At 43.4% G+C, this 18,541-nt stretch overlaps 1 protein-coding gene across 4 annotated transcripts in view; it reads left to right on the plus strand.

Annotated features, from left to right (window-relative positions):
- RNF144A (ring finger protein 144A) overlaps positions 1 to 18,541 on the plus strand; it is a 101,773-nt gene that overhangs the window by 69,549 nt on the left and 13,683 nt on the right. For all 4 annotated transcript variants that reach the window (XM_054023453.1, XM_054023456.1, XM_054023455.1 and 1 more), the window contains exons 3-5: positions 14,451 to 14,555; positions 14,748 to 14,808; positions 17,810 to 18,017. In XM_054023453.1, coding sequence (XP_053879428.1) covers positions 14,451 to 14,555; positions 14,748 to 14,808; positions 17,810 to 18,017 — 374 coding nt within the window. The remainder of the gene's footprint in view (positions 1 to 14,450; positions 14,556 to 14,747; positions 14,809 to 17,809; positions 18,018 to 18,541) is intronic.

Here is an 18,541-nt window from a genome sequence, read left to right on the forward strand (position 1 = left end):
TACTATATATAGAGAGAGAGCAAGAATATTTTACTCTGAAAGCAGTCTTTCAGTGCGGTACCATCAGAATGGATGCAGAACTTGGATCAATGTGCAGATTTGCACAGACAGAAATATTATAGCGTTGAGGAATCTTTGCCCTCTGTATGACCCCAGAAGTGCTAGTGTCAGAATCTCATGAAGGATTATCTCCTCCCCACATTAACACAATACCACAACATTGCTATTTGGAAAGATAGAATGCGGGTATTGTTTCCTTTTGCATACCGGCTGACTTGCCAATGAATTGAATGGAGCCGATTATGCCTTATCAGCAGAGGAGTGGCAAAGACACTACAATTTCCCATCATATTATATTTAACCAATTGTGATTGCTTTTACAGTATTCCATTATGGGTTTTATCAGTGTGATTGTTAATGCACATACAATGACTGTGAGCTCTCTCTAAATTTTGTGTACACAGTGAAATCCATTGGGAATATTTCAGCTGCTGTGTAGTGTGCTACAGTTGCAAAAATCTAGGGAACGTGAGGAAAATAAACTACAGTACCTGCTGTTAATATCCTTTTGAGTGTTGGTCACAAGAAAAGCTATTATCTTTGTCCTCCTGGAAGCCAAACTATGTCTAAGCTATTATCACTTTTAAAGTTAAATTGCATTTATGTTGGCATCTGTATTCAAACTGCAGATTTTTAAAGTCATTGTACTGTCTTTTTTTTTTATTAATCACTTTCACCAGTGAAAGTTAGCGAACAGCAGATCACTCATACAGTGCTAAGTCTTCACTGCAATGTACAATCCTATTTTTGGGGATGTGGTGGCTCAATTAATAGTCACCTATCACTGGGAGAATAAATCCATACATTTTTCTTTTAAAACTAGCACCTAAACACTGTTCTTATGAGCACCATAATCCTACTTTGTTTGGGATCAAAGTGCGTCAAGGGTCTCAAATTTTTGCTCTAAGAATATTTGCATGCAAATCTTTTGTTTGATTTGATTGTTGGGCCAAAACCCTTCAGTCATTACTTAGTCCTTCGTCAGGCTTTGGCTTGACTGGATAACAGAATGGGTTGGCTAGCACGTTCTAAACCTCAGGACTGAAATATTGGCCCCATTGAAGTAAAAGGCAAAACTCCCATAGACTTCAGTGGGCCAGGATTCACCCATAATGTAGCCAAGGCCAGTTGTAATTTTAGAACCTATCAACTGGTAAAGCTAACATCCCTGGGGTGGGGAGGGGAGAGCTAGGCTTCAACCAGCTTAGCACATGCTAAAATACAATTGCCTCCTCTATGCTCAAGGTTTAGAATGTGCTAGCTAGTGTGTTCTGAATAACACCTTTCATACTCAAGACAAACCCTTGGGCAAAGCTCACATTGGTTTTCTCATTGTTTAAAACTTTTCTGTTCTTAGAATCATAGAATGTCAGGATTGGAAGGGACCTCAGGAGGCCATCTAGTCCAACCCCCTGCTCAAAGCAGGACCAATCCCCAGACAGATTTTTGCCCCAAATCCCTAAATGCCCCCCTCAAGGTTTGAACTCACAACCCTGGGTTTAGGAGGCCAATGCTCAAATCACTGAGCCATCTCTCTCCCCCTCCCCCTGTATGTCTTCTAGAGGAGCCTTTTGTGACATAGAACCACAAGTCACAGATGTTAGTTTTCTTCCTTCGTCTCCCCATGGGGCAAATGTTTGGGGAACTTTTTTTTTTAAATGAAATCCATCTTTTGTACACTGTGCTATCTTTTTATAGCAGCACAGACGAGGTCAAAGAAGCATGTGTGGCATTTGCAACAGAAAATGGTGAGGTTTGAGGTGGTGCTTAGACCCTGCAAGAGTTTGTTCTACAGCCTTGGACAACATCCCAGAAAGTTCTGCCTTCTGCACTGAGCTTCACCCTTGTGGACAGCTCCTTTGGGCCTGAGGAATGCAGATGTCGACCACAGCCCTCATCCTACAGATCTCACTAATCTTTTAGGAATCTTAGACTCTTTCTTTGTTGATTTCTCAGTCAGTTAGAACCACATGAAACAGTCTTTCGCTCTGCCCTATGTGTGGATAGTCTCCACCAGCTATTACTGAGCCCCTTTCACCAAGAATACAATCTGCCTCCCTTTTGGCTTTCCTGATTCCACCAGCTGCCTGAGTAATTCAGGTCATTGCTTTATTTAGGCTCCTTTTTGTTGTTGCAACTTAAGATACTTACCTTGTAACGGTAGGGTCTCCCTTTCCTTCCTATACCTAGCTTTCTTGATCTTCTGTTAGCTGTCAGTGGTCACTTTCCTCTACCATCATGATTGGAACAGAGCACTCAGAACTGCTTAGGTCTTGAGTTGGGAGACAAGCAAGAGAGACTTAATTATCTTGTTCTCCCTCATTCCAAGGCTACAGCTCTCCTCCTCTCTCCCCCCCCCCCCCAATGCAGACTGAACAAAGAACAGTGTGGAGTGACCAGGTAAGGTTGGCTTCCTTCCCAGTTAGGCACTGGTTTATCTCTGGTTGCCGGGGGAAACCTGCCTTCGGGAGACATCTCCCTGCTGTGAGACAGCACTGTTCTAAAGCAGGGCTCTTCGTCCCCTCTACAGAAAGGAGCTATCCTGATCATTTTAAAGTATGGGTTTTTTTAAAAGATTTTTCCTTGTGAATAGTCACAAGAATTAGTAACTTTTTAACAGGCATGTTGTTTCCCCTTCCCCACTAGCTCTTGGCAAAATACCAGAACTTGCTACTCACAGTCATTGGACCTTTTTGAACAAACCTTTTGTTTGTATTAACTCAGAATTGCTCTTCACCATTCCATTGTGATGCATTGAGCCCTTTCACTAAACAAATACAAACACTCTTTAGGCAAGGTGAATAAAGCAGACTTGTAGCAGTGGAGTTATGTTTGTATAGTGTCTAGCACAATCAGTTCCTGATCCATGACGGGGGCTCTGAGGTGCTACCACAATAATAATAATAATAATTAATAAAAAATAATGAAGTAGCCTAATCCTAGAGGAATGAATTTGCAGCTGGGAATCGTGGACTCCTGACTTGCTGTCAGGCCTTGGTCCAGTCAGTTCACCTCATTCTTTGCTATCATGTTGCAAAATGAGGTTAATACTTATCTTCATCATTTGGAAGTCATGAAAACTAGTGGGTTGGAATATGTAAAGTGAAGGCCAGTCATTTCCTGCAGCTATACATTTCTCCAACACCTAGAGCATTCATCCTATTCTGTCTCAAGAAATCTTCCTCAAACTGCATCATAAGGGAATATGTATTCTGTTTGTATAACAAGGGTTTTCGAATTCCTTCCTACATATGGGGTTGTTGAAAACGTTTAGTTTAAAGTTTTTAAATGTAGTTTATATGAATCAAAATAAATTGTTAGCCATCATCTTGAACTATTATATATATTTTCTTCAACAAAAGCCTCAAACCCTTTTATTTACTATTGCTTTGGAAAAGTTGCAGTTTTCTTCCCTTCTTTTAAAATAGAAGTGCTGAAAAAGTAAATATAAGAGCAGCTGATGAATTGCTACAGTGGCCTTGGATTCTGGCTTTGAAATACTGCTGCTGGTGATTCACAGTACTGAGCAGTGTTGTTAATGAGTTTGTGGCAGTCTCATGTCATAATTCTGACTGACAACAATTTTCAGAAGAGGGCTAGAGCACGATTCATGGGGACCTGGGACCAGCCTGACCAAGTCTCCCAGAATGTCAGGGAGACTTCAGTTTCCTGACTCCTGATTTAATAATGCTATCTCCCACATAAAAACTACACTACCCAAAACCATACGTGTCATCCACACATGCAAGGCAGTGAGAGAGACTGAGGCGTGTTTGTGCGACACACAAGATTGTGAGTAATGTAGTTGACTTCTGCTCAGCTTTTGCTTTTGCCAATGGGAGTGTGGGGCTTGCCGGCCAATGGCAGGGTGGGGGGATAGATTTGAAGTGTGGGGATGCAGTGGTGTGTGAGAGCCTAGGCAGCACAAGGTGAGTGAACTGGGGCTGGTCAGTAAGTCCGGGATGGGGGTCATTCTCCCCAAGCTTTGGCTGTAGCAGGGAGGGTAAAAAGTCTGACTCACCCTGGGACTCAGTGCAGCGGGGGGAAGGGGTTGAGTATCAGTTGTATGGGAGGAGGGGGAGTCCATGCCCTGTTCTCCCCAGGCTTTTGGATGCAGCAGCAGAGGGATTGGGGAGGGAGTGGGCCCATGCTTTTCTATTCTACCTCAAACACCGTACTGAGAGCGCACATCTTTTCCCCTTTCCTTGGGTATAATCGCGGCCCTACCTCCCCAAACACCACCTATGGCTGAGCTTATTATAGTCTTGGGGGTGAGGGGGGAGTTGCAACTCTGCTCACCTCGCTGTGTGTTTTTTGGAGTACAAGGCACTGGGTGGGGGGGAGACTGAATGGGGTATCAGTGTGGGGGGAAAGGGGCTGTCAGTGGCGGTGTTAGTGGGACTTGTAGTGGAGTTGTTGGTGGGGTGGAGGGAGCAGTAGGGTTAGCAATGGGGGTGGGGGAAGGGCTGGGTGGAAATTGGGGTTGGGAGTGGGGAGGGTTCCTGAAATTAATTTGAAAATGTAGGTGAATATGTCTGGAATTCGCATTTGGAAATGGGACACAGCAGTGAGAGCGTGACAGCACAGGGCCCAGTTCGGTTATTTGTTGCCAGAGCATGAGCATAGAGGATAGGCACCCTGGTTCATAGTACTTTCTCTCCAATCACACCATAGTGTGACCAGAAAGAAACACATCACACAGCTCCCAGCTGTTATATGTTGTCTTTGTACAGATGGACAAGGTGCCTAGATACCAAGGCCCAAAATGTTGGTGGAACCTGGTCAGGTAGGTTGTAATGCACTACTGACTGTGTGGACAGACTATCCACGGTGACCCAATAATACCTTATGGGGAATGCTGTAGAGCACTCTATTTAGAACTGCTTCAGAGTATGTGCCGGAATATTATCTATTTTCCATTATTATGGTTAGGCCCTTGGCCCCATGGTACTGTGCACAGTGCAGACACCCAAAGAAATATGGTCTCTGTGCTCATCTTCTGAGAAAACAAGTGATTTATGAGGGTGGGGGTGATGTGTGAAAATCAAATATGTAGAATTTTTGTATATGTAGATTCACTTGCAACTTCTGTCCTGATAATTATAAGTACATAAAATGCCAAATATCCCCATCTGCTCCTCCAGCCATTATAAACTGGCTGATTTCTTACAAGCATTACAATAAAGGTGAATCCTGAGGGTGGTAGTCTTACATATAGATCAGTTAGACCTTCCAAGGGCGGTTTTTCCCTTCCTCTTCTTACTTGAGATATTTGACTGGAAACAGGCTTTTTGTTTTTGAGCTCATTTATTTCCTGCTTGTTGGTCCTAAACTGGCATGCTAATGATTTCCACAGCAATCAGTTATAATGTCTCAAAGGATTTTTAGCTTCAGCTCTAGTACATGTCTAATGCTTTAGAAGCCAACAGGGCTTCTCTTTAGAGAAATCTGTCTCTGCACAACCCCATCCTTGATGGAGCAAGAAGGATTGTACATGACTTTGACAGCCATGGTTTTAGGGCCACCTCCCTCTGCCCAAACTAGTGCAGAAATCCCTTAATGCAGTTGTTCTGCTCAGGGTAATAGGTTGCAGCAAGGCACAGCACAGAGGAACACTGTTATTCTCTGGATAGCGCGCACAGATATTCCCTGGGGGTGTTTGCTGCATCAGTGGGAAAAGGAACAGGCACATGACTAGGGCCCCACCAAATTCACGGTCCATTTTGGTCAATTTCACAGTCATAGGATTTTAAAAATAGTAAATTTCATGATTTCAGCTACTGAAATCTGAAATGTCACAGTATTGTAATTGTAGGGGTCCTCACCCAAAAAGGAGTTGGGGGGGAGGGTTGCAACGTTATTGTAGGGGGGGTTGCAGTACTGCTACCCTTACTTCTGCGCTGCAGCTGGCAGCAGTGCTGTCTTCAGAGCTGGGCAGCTGGAGAGTGGCGGCTGCTGGCCAAAAGCCCAGCTCTAAAGGCAGAGCCGCCGCCAGCAGCAGTAAGGAAGCAAGGCATGGTATGGTATTGCTACCTTTACTTCTGTGCTGCTGCCTGCAGAGCTGGGCCCTCAGTCAGCAGTCACCATTCTCCGGCCGCCCAGCTCTGAAGGCAGCAGCGCAAAAGTAAGGGTGGCATGGTATGGTATTGCCACCCTTACTTCTGCACTGTTGCTGGTGGGACACTGCCTTCAGACCTGGGCACCTGGCCAGCAGCCGCCATTCTCCAGCCACCCAGCTCTGAAGGCAGCGCAGAAGGGTGGCAATACCGTGACCCCCCTGCAACTCCTTTTTGGGTCAGTACCCCCAATTTGAAAAACACTGGTCTCCACTGTGAAATCTGTATGGTGTAGGGTAAAAGCACACAAAAGATCAGATTTCACTGGGGGGAGACCAGATTTCGTGGTCCATGATGCGTTTTTCATGGCTGTGAATTTGGAAGTGCTCTACACATGACTAGTGGGGTTTATGACTATTTCGAAAAACCCCTGGATAATGGAAGAGCTTGGGCAGTACTTTAGTACAGTCCATGGACTATATTGGTAGCTCTGCCCCTACACTGTTTTTTTTTTTTTTTAATTAGTGAATTTGCACAACTGGAGGTCTGGTTGCTACTTCCCTTCCCTTGATTCCACTAGTTGAGGAGTAGTGTTAAGTTATAGCCAAGGTTTCATACAAGTCCTGCTGGCTAAAGCTGCGCAGTGGATCCACTGAATCAATGTGTCCCGAAGAGCTGTGACCACATCTGCTCCCTGGTTGGTGCCGCCTACTTTTTGGACCATATTGGGTTTTTGATGTTGGAATTGTGGGTATCTTCCTCCACTGGAGCCCCTCCTCTAAGCAGACCACTCAGTACTGAGGGACCTGTAGTGCTGGTTTATGCCAGCCAGCATAATTTGTCCACTCATTTGCGTATCGTGGTTCCATTGTCACCCAGGAGGGAGGTTGCCTTGCTGACATGAAACACGGAATCAGGAAGACCTATGGGTGTTATGCATGTTCCTTGATGGTGTCTTCTGTGATCTCAATGCCACATATCAACTCAGACTAAGATGTGTACCTATCAAACAGCAGTGGCTTCTGTCCTTTTGTGTTGCTCTGAAACCAGGGCCTCCACAGAGAGACAGTGCTGGATGCTTTCAATGTGAAACAGAAATGATATATTGAAGGCAAATGGTGGTGTCATCATGTTATAAATGAGGATGTCAGGCACTGGAACAACTAGCCTCCAATGTCTTCCCAAGTGACTCAACGTCAGCTCAGGTAGCTTTGCCATCTGCGCCATATGCTGGAGTCCGTACCATCCCACCAGCTTTGTGTTGGATCCAACAAAAGATGGATGGAGAAGACCTTGCAGACAGCCACATGCACACTAGAGGGGTGTCATGGTTTCCAACCTCGCCCCCTTTAGCCTTAACATAGAGTTTTGTCTCAAAGAACAGGTCTATAAAAATGATCATTTTAAAAAAGGAATAACTGGGATAAAGATCTGTCTAGCACACATCTGTCACCATGGTATCTAGGTGATCTATGGGAATGGATGCAGTAATATATTACTTGACTTGTTAGTAGACATATGGTCAATCACTGCTGTTTTAAGGCAGAATCCCTCCCACAGTCACTTCAGTTGCCTTTTACAAATCTCTCCATGATTAAATGTGCATAGTAAATTGCTTGTCAGCCAAGTAGGAATAGTGTGGTGCTAAGAAGAAATGTAACTAGATTTGTAGATGCCACAGAGCATCTTGCACACTGGAGAAGCAGTGATGGGGGAAGGGTGTATACTGGAGTTTCTCAAGGTTATTAAGCACCTTCTCTTTCAGGGATTACAGAGCAGCGGTCATGCTGGTAGCTTTGCTGCCAGCCTTTTACACAGTAGAGCCACACAGGCTATTAGACGGGAAAGAAGCTTAAAAACAGCAAATAAAGCTACCTTTTTGTATTTTCCTTGTATTTTGCTTTAGGAATACATTGCATACCATGCCCCAGCTCTGCTGTATAGTCAAAAGCCAGACACTGGGAGGTAGGTAAAACTGTCTACCAGTTTAACCACTTCATCTGCTAAACTGGCTGCGAAATTGAAATTGTCAGTCTGATATGATGATTAATGTTGCATAGGATATCTCACTATGTGTAGCAGCAAGGGCATAAATACAGCATTGCTGAGTATTCCTTAGAAAGGAATTTCTTCTCCCCAAATTATTTTTCTCTTATTTTACATGTGAGGATATGCAACAAAAATACATAGAATGATAGTTTTGTAAAGCAGAAGATCATCTTTCATAGTAAAACCACACAATTTTGTAAAATGTAACTATTGCAAAAAAAAAAATAACGTGTATCTGTTACTTCCATTTCTCATCTCTGTCTGTCTAAACCCATCACTGCAGCATTTGAGCAGCTGTCTAGTATCCTTTTACCAGAAGAGTTACACATGGCTCAGAATGTAGATTGGGAGCTATAACAAACCAAATGTAAACTGCTCTGAGACGCAGGACCTCACAAATTTCATTCTTTTACAAAGTTTATGGCCAAAAGGGACTATTATGGTTATCTGGTTTGACCTCCTTCCTAACATAGAACTTAAAATGTCAACTAGTAATTCCTGCATCTAGCCCAACAAGCTCTGATTGAATTAGAGCATATATATTTTTAGAAAGATATCCAATCTTGATTTAAAGACTCCAGATAATAGAGAATGTGCATCCCTTGACAATCCGTTTGAGTGATTAATCACCTTTACTTAAAACATTTCTCAGTGTCTTGTCTGAACTTTCCTTCCTGTTTCGGCTTTGGTTCTTCTTACCTTGTCCATGTTAGTATAAGCTCACTAATTTCTACTTTGCATAGGCCCTGATTCAGGAAAGCAGTTAAGTATCTCTGTAACTTTAAGTATATGTGTGACAGCGTTCACTCACAGCAGGTGGTGCCTTCTTGTGGCTGCTGTGGGGATCAGTTCTTGCCTTATCTGGTGCTCTCCTCCCTCAATTACTTGAGCTGTGACCCATCTCTTTCTTCTCAACTGAGGCCTTCCTCTTTGTGACTTGGCCCTCCAGCCAGGTCACTGTATAGTTGTCCCCTTCTGGGGTAACCAAGTCTTTCCAGACCAGCTATCTGCTTAGCATCTTCAGTGAGCCTGTGCCACTTCCAGTGGCTGGTAGGGGAACCCCAGACCCATCCTCTACGCTGGGTTCCAGCCCAGCAGGGATCCTATAAAAAGCATCCCAGGTCTGCACAGTCCTATCCCTTGCTGGTGTTTTCCTGGGCTTCTTCAGCTTCCTTTCTCCAACAACTCCTCTGTGGTTGACCATTCTTCCAGGGCTAGAACCCCAGGGCTTATTCTCCCACTTGGGCTTTCTCCTCCCCTTCTCTCTGCTCCCAGACTCTCTCCCTGCAGCCTCTTTCTGCTGCAAACTTCCTGGCTTTATAATCCAGCCTACTCCTGCCCATCTGGGCTTCTTGTTCAGTTAGGCCTGGCTTTCCATCCAAGTGCAGCCAGGTTCCCTAACTGGCCCCTCAGGCCCACACTGACCCCTTCAGGCCTGTGTGGGAGTACACACCCCATCACATATATATTTAAAATTGTGGAAAATAAATTAAATTATTTACTTGCTATCAAAGTTAAGGGCAACTGTGCTTGTATTTCTCCCCTGTGGTCCAGCCAGGGCACCCATTCTAGGCTCCGGGCTCCTCAGCCATCACCTCTCTTGGGCAGAGACATGCAACCAGCGTTTTTCTGGGCTGCATAGTTCCCTGGCCACATTGTGAGTTCCCCAGCAAGTCAGACTGTCTAAATAGCTCTGCTTTGTTTTCTCCTCAGAGGTTATAAACAGTTTAATTGCCCACGGTTATAAGGTTACACAGTTTTTCTTAAGCAAGCACGTTTATTTGTATGCTGAATGCATTACCGAGAAAACATATTAAAACAATAAAAGAACCTATACACATAAGTTTACCCCAAAGATCACCCCACTTCAATAAGGCTCTGGTAAGAGTCAGTCCTTCAAAACTCACACGGGCTATTTTTATGTTAATTTCTTTGTGTACATTGCACTGTACCATATTGTACTAAATCTGTCCAAACTGACCTAAGAATGCAGTGATCCTTTTGTTTCAACTATTTGGGAGCTACCAGGGCATGTCTGACAGTTTACAGTGCACTCTACTGGAGCTGGAGGCCAATGTGAAGCACCTTTTGAAGGGCATGCATTCTATTAATATGCTGAAAGCTGCTTTTAAGTAACGTTAGGACAAGTTGGTTTGCAAATGTGCAGCTCAGCTGCCCTTGAGGATAAAACTGCCCCCCCCCCTGCCATTCTGAAAAGCCCCTCAGTTTATCCCTAGAATCAGGTAGACCATCCAGGTGGCCAGCAGACACCGGGCAGTGATGAGAGCAGTGCCCCCAGCAGCTGTGAAAACAGAGGAGACAGCTCCCTCTGCATCCTGCAACCATGTGAATGGCTGAACTAAGGGAGCTTTTTCAAAAAAAAAAATCATGTCAGCAGTGCTCCACCAAGCACAACAGCGACATTGTGACTCAGAACTTTTTTGATGACTTGAAGCCAGATATGTGAGAAAAATTCAAAGAATCTGTGAATGAGATTTCCTCCATGTTGGAAAACCTAGGTTGGAAAGGGATTGGGACCAGAGGATTTATTATTTGTCATTACTTGAACAGCCTTCAATGTCTCGCTCGTATGGGTGGACAGGCAAATTGTGTTGGGAGGAGGAAAGTGAGGACAGAAGGGAGTGGAAAAGGCAGGGAAAATGGTAGTGTGTGCACATGTGCAGGGGAATGTGGAGGTCAGAAGCTGGGGGAAACTGGCCATTACACTCTGGCTGCTTTACTCTCCCTTGCTGAGAAACAAAGGTATCTTGAATTATGAAGAACTTATCTGAGCAGGACTTCCATCTCCTCAGATACTGATCAACGGAGACTAAAGAATTAATGTTTGTATAATCAATTCACAGTTGCCAAGTTTAACGCAGCCTCAATGACATGTTTAAATTTTGTTCGTTTATTTACAAGTTTTAAGTATTGTTAATAAGGACACATGACCAAGTAAATTCAGTGGAAATTGGTTTTTTTTTAGATACAGATGATTCTTCTTAGTCCAGTTACAAGGGAAATAAAAATGCTGCTTAACATATTGGTATTCACAAGAGCCTGATGCCTTTGTTACTTTCTCTCACCCATTCCAGCCAGTAGGCAGCTAATCTCAATTCCCCTTCCCTCCTAGGAGATTTGTTACACTGATCATTTTACAGGTCATTTTCAGTGATTGCACTCAAATAGCAATTCATGGATGGGTTTGTTTTTTTAATCACTTTATTCCTAGAAGAACAAAGGGGCAATCTTACAAAAGGTATAACAGGAGGAAAATCCTACAATAATTTTACTGGGATGGTTTAAAAGGGATAACATCAACGTTAATTACTGAGCCCTGGATTGTGAACTGGGCACATAATCTGTTTTGTGTTTCATTCCCTGTGTGGACATAGTGATGTGCTGATGCAATGGGGAATTTCTAACCGTGCTACCAGTTTTGGTTTTCTAATGCTGGTGGCACCTCATGCATTCACTTCCAGGCAGTGGGGGGGGAGGAGAGATCCACCCAAGAGGAGGGAGCTCACACTGCTTCTTCTTCAGCCCGAGGAGCCTCTGTTTTATGGGAAAGGGAATTTTGAACAGACAGCAAGAGCCTCGCCTGAAATAAAACCCCTATGGGATGGGGGACCTGGGACAGATTCTGCCTGACACTTACTGGCTTCAAGGCAGCAGCTGGATTCCTAAGCAGATGTAGCAGGAGAAGCACATTTTGGCTTGGCTGGTATTAAGAGTATGGAAAGCTCAATGATAAGTTAGTGGATAGAGAAGGCCCTGAGTATTGGACAAGGCACGGATGAGCTACTCCCTTCCCTAGAAGATGTTAGAAAAGGGAAACTATGTTTGACTGGCTTTGGCAAAGGTCCCAAACAGGGTGGTGAAGAGAATTGCCAAATTAATCATTAATGATGGTAAAGCGCACTGAGCTCGAAAAGTGTTCTTTTAAGTGCTAAGCGTTGTCATTAAATATATATGCTGTTTCATCTGAGTCTACGCTCACCATTTACAGATGGGGGGGGGGATGGGAAGAGCCGACAATGGCACCATGGTAGGACTGATGTCCCTGCCACTGGTGGTGCTGAGATCCACAGCCCAGGGCCCTGGTCTCACAGATTTCAGCTGTCTGTGGTAGTTGCCAGCCATGCTCCCAGCAGCCCCAACCCCAGCAGAGCAGGAGACTGTAGATCAGAAACATTCCAGGAGCCAAGCATCTCCTGAGGTGAATCCCTGTCTTTGTTGCTTTTGTTCTGACAAAGGCAAGGAGATGGGCCTTAATATACTGTCTGCAAAGATGCAGAGTTACCGTTGCTGTGGAAACAGTAACTTTTAAAAGTATCAGCTATTCAGTTTCTTTCTATTTTTCTCCAAGAAGGTGAGATATTGTTTCTTCTGGGGAAAAAAAAAAAAAAAAAAAACACAACACACCTCATAATGGGGAATCTGACAGAAGACTTTGTTGGGATATAAAGGGCTATATTGCCACCAATGGAGTAACACTCTGCAGTAGTTGAAATGATGATGTTGGGAGAAAGCGAGGATTTTGCCACAGTCAAGATGCAAGAGGAGGAAGTCAAAATATCAGTGTGGGATTAAGAACAAATCCTCACAAAGGAACCATGCAGGCAGGCTTAAAGAATGCACAGTGTGCATAGGGAAGACTGAAGGAGCAGAATATAAATGTGGATCTCTGCAGTTACTGGGTGCATTACATATGATGGTCTGATTAAGACTGGAGAAATTGTTCACACTCATTATTTCAGTTGAAAGCCAATTGAGAGTTCTTTAAAGTTTTATTTATTTATTTACTTGTGATTCTCCCCTGTAGAGCAGAGAGGGAGGTTTGAGTTGGTAATGTATTTCTAAGCATAACACGAGTCTACATGACTCATGTTATTTCTGGCACTAGGTTGGTTGGTTTAGCTGATTACCTCCAGCTTCTCAGATACTTACCATTGCACTGAAAATACTCCCTGATTTGAGGTGAAGTAAATAAGTAAAAGTGAGATGTCATATGTTGATGCTTAGGGTGCTTCTATCAGTTGGAAGATGGCAGGACTAAAGTGCTAATTGTAATTTTGGTATTTTGTTTCCATTGCCTAGAACTGGGCAGGGGGAGGGTTTAGTAGTTTGAGCTTTACCTAGGCTCTCTGGAATCAGTGGTTTATATTCCAGCAGGGTTGACTCGGCCGTTCCCTGTTCCAAGGCAGATTGTGGGAAGATTGATGTGGTGGTAGCCCTCTCTTCCACATGGCACAGTGTGAGGGTGAGGTTGGGGAGGGGGCTGGATCTGGATCAAGCCTTTAACTCAAAAATTAAACACAGCCAGGTTTCAAAAATTTCTACCACTGGCCAATGGTTGTGACATCATAAATGAAGAAGGTGGCAGCTGGTAAGAGGGGAACTGAGGAGAGAGCCAGGGCAAGATGGCAGCTGAGGCGAAATAAGACTGGCTAAGGGCCAAAAAGAGAAGCCAGTACATCACATGGTATTGGCTTAATCTGATCCCTGTGTGGCTCTTTTCATAAGCGAAGAGGTTTGCCCTTAGCCCAAACCACCCCTTTCTCCCTCCAGTTGTGTGTTTTGCCATATACCACCCTTTTAGAGACCATAATTTCAATTCTGCTTTCTCTAAAGCTCAGTGGGATCCTTTGGGATGAAGATTACTATATATATGCAGCTTTATTATTTATTAATTTATAATTGTTTTATTGTGCAGGACATTCATATGGAAATAGCTATTCTTTTTTGAGTCCTCATTTGTGCATTCTTCCTTCACACTGAGAATGAAATATATCCTCACCAAGAAGTTCAGTTAGTTATTTTCTGTGTAATGGGAAACAAGCCAAATAACCTTTCCCATTCTGTTGTACTTGACAGATGACTGTTAATGGGTAGCTACTGCTTGGTAAGCTGTTATGGTTTCCAGTGATCTAAATCTGAGGGATTTATGAAGACTGGTTAATCTAATTTTATCTTTTATTTTCCTAACATTCCATTTTACTTGCCTCTTATTTACTGTGTAATTTGTAATTGAGGCAGAGCTGTCTAATGAATAGAGCATGGAAATGTATTTCAGGAGATTTAGTTCCTGCCACTTATTTAGTTTAGTGTATAACTTTGGAAAGTCTCTGAATGTGTTTGTCTATTTCCCCAGTTGTGAAAGGGAGATAATATTTAACCACCTCTGTAAAGTGATTTTAAATCTTCAGATGAGCTAGTCAAAGCATGAATGATATGCAGAATAATTTATATTTGGAAGAATAGTTACACCCTCCTCTTTTACAGTGCCTGAAACAGTATGTGGAACTTTTGATCAAAGAAGGTCTAGAAACAGCAATTAGTTGCCCTGATGCTTCCTGCCCAAAACGAGGTCATCTACAAGAAAATGAGGTATATTTTTACTGCACATTGGTTCTTTCAGTATATTCAGACGTGTCTTGCTCAGGGCATATTATAGCTGTTGTTTCTTGTCAGCATATGATTTAATCATTTATAAAGGTTAAATGCTGGGTCTCCATTCATTTGGAATGCCTTGGATTATTGCTGTTCTAATTTGTAATTTCTCCTTTTTTATTTTAACAGATTGAGTGTATGGTTGCATCAGAAATCATGCAAAGGTACAAGAAGCTACAGTTTGAAAGAGGTACAGTATGAAATATCAGCCTTTACTCCAGACCAATGGCTGGCTTCCAAATCTATGGGAATCGTGTTACCCCCAGATTGATCCATGTCACAGAGATGAGACTGTGGTCCTGTGTGTGTTTATACAGTAGTGTTGGAGCCTTATATGATTTGTGAGTGGAAGAAAGCTCAAATTGTTTCTTCCTTTATCAGGTCCTGCTAGTGCGTGCATGTTGCCATGTACCATGTGATGGAAACTGAATTGCAGACAGAAAACTGCTGCACATTGTATTAATATGTTACTGAAAGGGGGAATTCTCTGGGCATCATGCACTTGTATGCTTTATATAGCACTAATGGTAGGATGGCAGTACCTAGGACTCTGTATAGAAATGCTGGGGTCCTCTATGGAGCCAGTCTAAGTTTGGGTGCTGGAATCCTGCAAGATAATTAGTGTTTGCAGTATTATAGCTGTGTTGAGTCCCAGGGGAGCAGAGAGACAGGGTGGGTGAGGTAATATCTTTTTTTGGACCAAATTCGGTTGGTGTAAGAGAGACGCTTTCAAGCTACACAGAACTTTCTTCAGGTCTGGGGTAATTATTGGTGAGGCATAGTGACAGGTGCATCTTGTTGATTCTAATCTGAATATGAGGGGTTTATGTGGCTTTCTAGGAGGCAAAGGGAACTTGAGTCTGGGTGGAATATCTTGAGAACCGCTAACACTAGGGGAGAGAACTTAGAATGAGGATTATGTTTGGTTATGGTTCTTTTAGCGACTGATCCAAAACCCATTGAATTCAATGGGACTATTTCCACTGACTTCAATGGGCTTTGGATCAGGCCCTGAGTTACCAGTAAACCAGCCTCCAGGAAAACTAGATAATGTTCTTTTGTATTATTTTTATTTTTTTATTAATTTGTCATCTTTATTATGGCAGTGCCTACCAATCAACTTTAAATGGGGCCCCCTTGGGCTGGGCGCTGTACAAACACTTCTGTTGAGCTGGGTGAGAACTTCACATGCCTACAAAATCTGAAATAAGCTCTGTTAACTGTATAAGTATAATTTTGTTCAATAAAATTTAAAATAGCCCCTCCCCTTCTCCGAGACCATTTTAATCCATATGTTAAAAGTGAACACTAACTTTGACTAACAAAGTTATTACAGACAATAAAGGGGAAGGGATGCAGATCAGGGTAGGTAAAGAACACGTCAGAGATCATCATTCAGATTGGTCAGAATTCAAATCAGCAGAGCCTGATGCTATTCACCTCAGAGTGCTGACAGAATTAGCTGAAGAAATCTCCGAGCCACTGGCAATAATAATTGCAAACTCATGGATGACAGGAACAGTTCCAGAAGCCTGGAGAAGGGCTAATGTAGTGCCCATCTTTAAAAAGGGGGAAAGGGAGGCACTGGGGACCTATAGACCAGTCAGCCCGACCTTGGTACCTGGGAAGGTATTAGAACAATGTATAGAATATTCAATTTGCAAATACCTGGTGGATGCAGGAGTAATGCTAGCAGCCAGCATGGATTTATAACAACAAATCACGCCAAACCAACTTGATTTCCTTCTTTGACGAGGTATCTGGCTTGGTGGGTAGGGGGCATGCAATGGACATAATGCACTTGGACTTTAGCAAGGGTTTTGACATGGTCCCACCTGACATTCTGATAAGTAAGCTGGAGAAATGCAGGCTTGGTAGAACTGCCATTAAATAGATACATAATTGGTTAAACAACTGCAAACAAATAATAACTATTAATGGAATTGTGTCCGATTGGAAGAGGTCTCAAGTGGGGTTTCACAAGGATCGGTTACAGGGCCACTCTTATTTCACATCTTTATTAATTACCTGTAGATGGGTGTAGAGAGCATACTGATCAAATTTGCAGATGACACAAAGCGTTTGCAAACACTTTGAAGGGTAGAGCTAAAATTCAAAGGGATCTTGAGAAACTGGAGAACTGGGCTATATATGAAATTCAACAAAGGCAAAGGTAAGGTACTACACTTAGAGAAGAAAAACCAAATGCACAAATACAGAATGGGAAATAACTAGCTTGGCAGCCGCACTTCTGACAAGGATCTGGGAGTTGTGGTGGATCACAACCTCAACATGAGTCGTCAGTGCGATGCTGTGGCAAAAAAGGCAAATGCAATTTTTGGTTGCATTAACAGAGGCATAGCATGTAAGTCATGGGAGGTGATCGCACCATTCCACCCAGCACGGGTTAGGCCTCAGCTGGAGTACTGTGTCCAGTTTTGGTCACTACTGTATAGAAAGGATGTAGAGAAACTGGAAAGGATCCAGAGGCAAACAACAAAGATGATCAAAGGGATGGAATGCAAGCCATATAAGCAAAGTCTGAATGAACTGGGGGTATGTTTAGTTTGGAAAATAAGAGATTAAGTGGAGACATGATAGCGGTCTTCAAATATTTGAAAGGCTGCCATAAAAAAGATTGGAGAAAAATTGATTTATTTTGAGACAATGGATTTAAACTACAGCATAGCAGATTTAGATTAAATCTCAGGAAAAACTTCCTAACTGTAAGAACAGTACGACAATGGAACAGACTGCCTTCAGAGGTTGTAGAAGCTCCTTCTCTGGAGGTTTTCACGAGGCTGGATAGCCATTTTCTTGGATGGTTTAGACCCAACAAATCCTGCATCTTGACACGGGGGTTAGACTACATGACCCTTGTGTTCTCTATCGTTCTGTGATTCCGTGAACAATGTAAAAGCAATTAGTTCAGGCAATCTCCAGAAGAGCAGTGTTAGGAAGGTAGGCCCACATTTGCAAAAGTGATCTCTAATTTTAGATATCTCTGATGCTGAATACATCTGCAAATCACGCCATAAGTGTGCCAGACTGGGCAAACAAAACTGGAGGCCTCTTTTGAAAATAGCTGGTCTGATGAGCAATCTGAGCATGTGAGCATTCTTAAGCCGTATATAATTAAAAGACAATCCTGTAGCTGTCATTGATTCTGGTTATTTTATACTCTTTTGCAGAAGTGCTTTTGGATCCATGTCGGACTTGGTGTCCATCTTCTGCCTGCCAGGCAGTTTGCCAACTACAAGAATCAGGGCCTCAAAATCCCCAGCTGGTCCAATGCAAAGCTTGTGACATAGAGTTCTGCTCATCTTGTAAATCCAATTGGCATCCAGGACAAGGCTGTCAAGAGAATATGCCAATCACCTTCCTCCCAGGAGAAACAAGGTACAGTACTATAACTTGCCCAGTGGCAGCAGCACACAGCTACTTGATGCGTAACAAGAGGAATATAACCTCATCTCCAGTCAAGAGGCCATTTTCTCCTGTTTGTTTTTTTAAGCGATTGTCCTCAGCAGCCATTCCAATCCTTTTCTTTTAAGACACTGTGCTTGATACAGAGATGGATGGTGGTGGCTCCGTTGGTGGCTTGGCTGCCCCACCACCACCATCAGGGAGCAGGTGGAGCCAGCACAGAGGGACAACCAGGCTCCTGGCATCATCTGCAGCTCTGCTTGCCCATCCATCTGTTCCATCTGTTGTTCCATTGATGCCAATGACACATTCAGCCACCTCAGGTCCCCCTGACCCCCACTGCTGCTGCTGTTCCAGGGGCTTGAGGGTTGGTTGATTCTGGTTGGCTATTTTAGGAGGCCTCCGTCAGTTGCACCATGACTGCTGCTCTTCCAGGAGCGAGGGAGTGATTCTTGAGTCCTGTTTAAGGCAGCATTAGAAGACCAGTTAGCAATTTC

The sequence above is a fragment of the Malaclemys terrapin genome, chromosome 3, assembly GCF_027887155.1.
Source record: "Malaclemys terrapin pileata isolate rMalTer1 chromosome 3, rMalTer1.hap1, whole genome shotgun sequence".
NCBI classification, from domain to species: domain Eukaryota; kingdom Metazoa; phylum Chordata; order Testudines; family Emydidae; genus Malaclemys; species Malaclemys terrapin.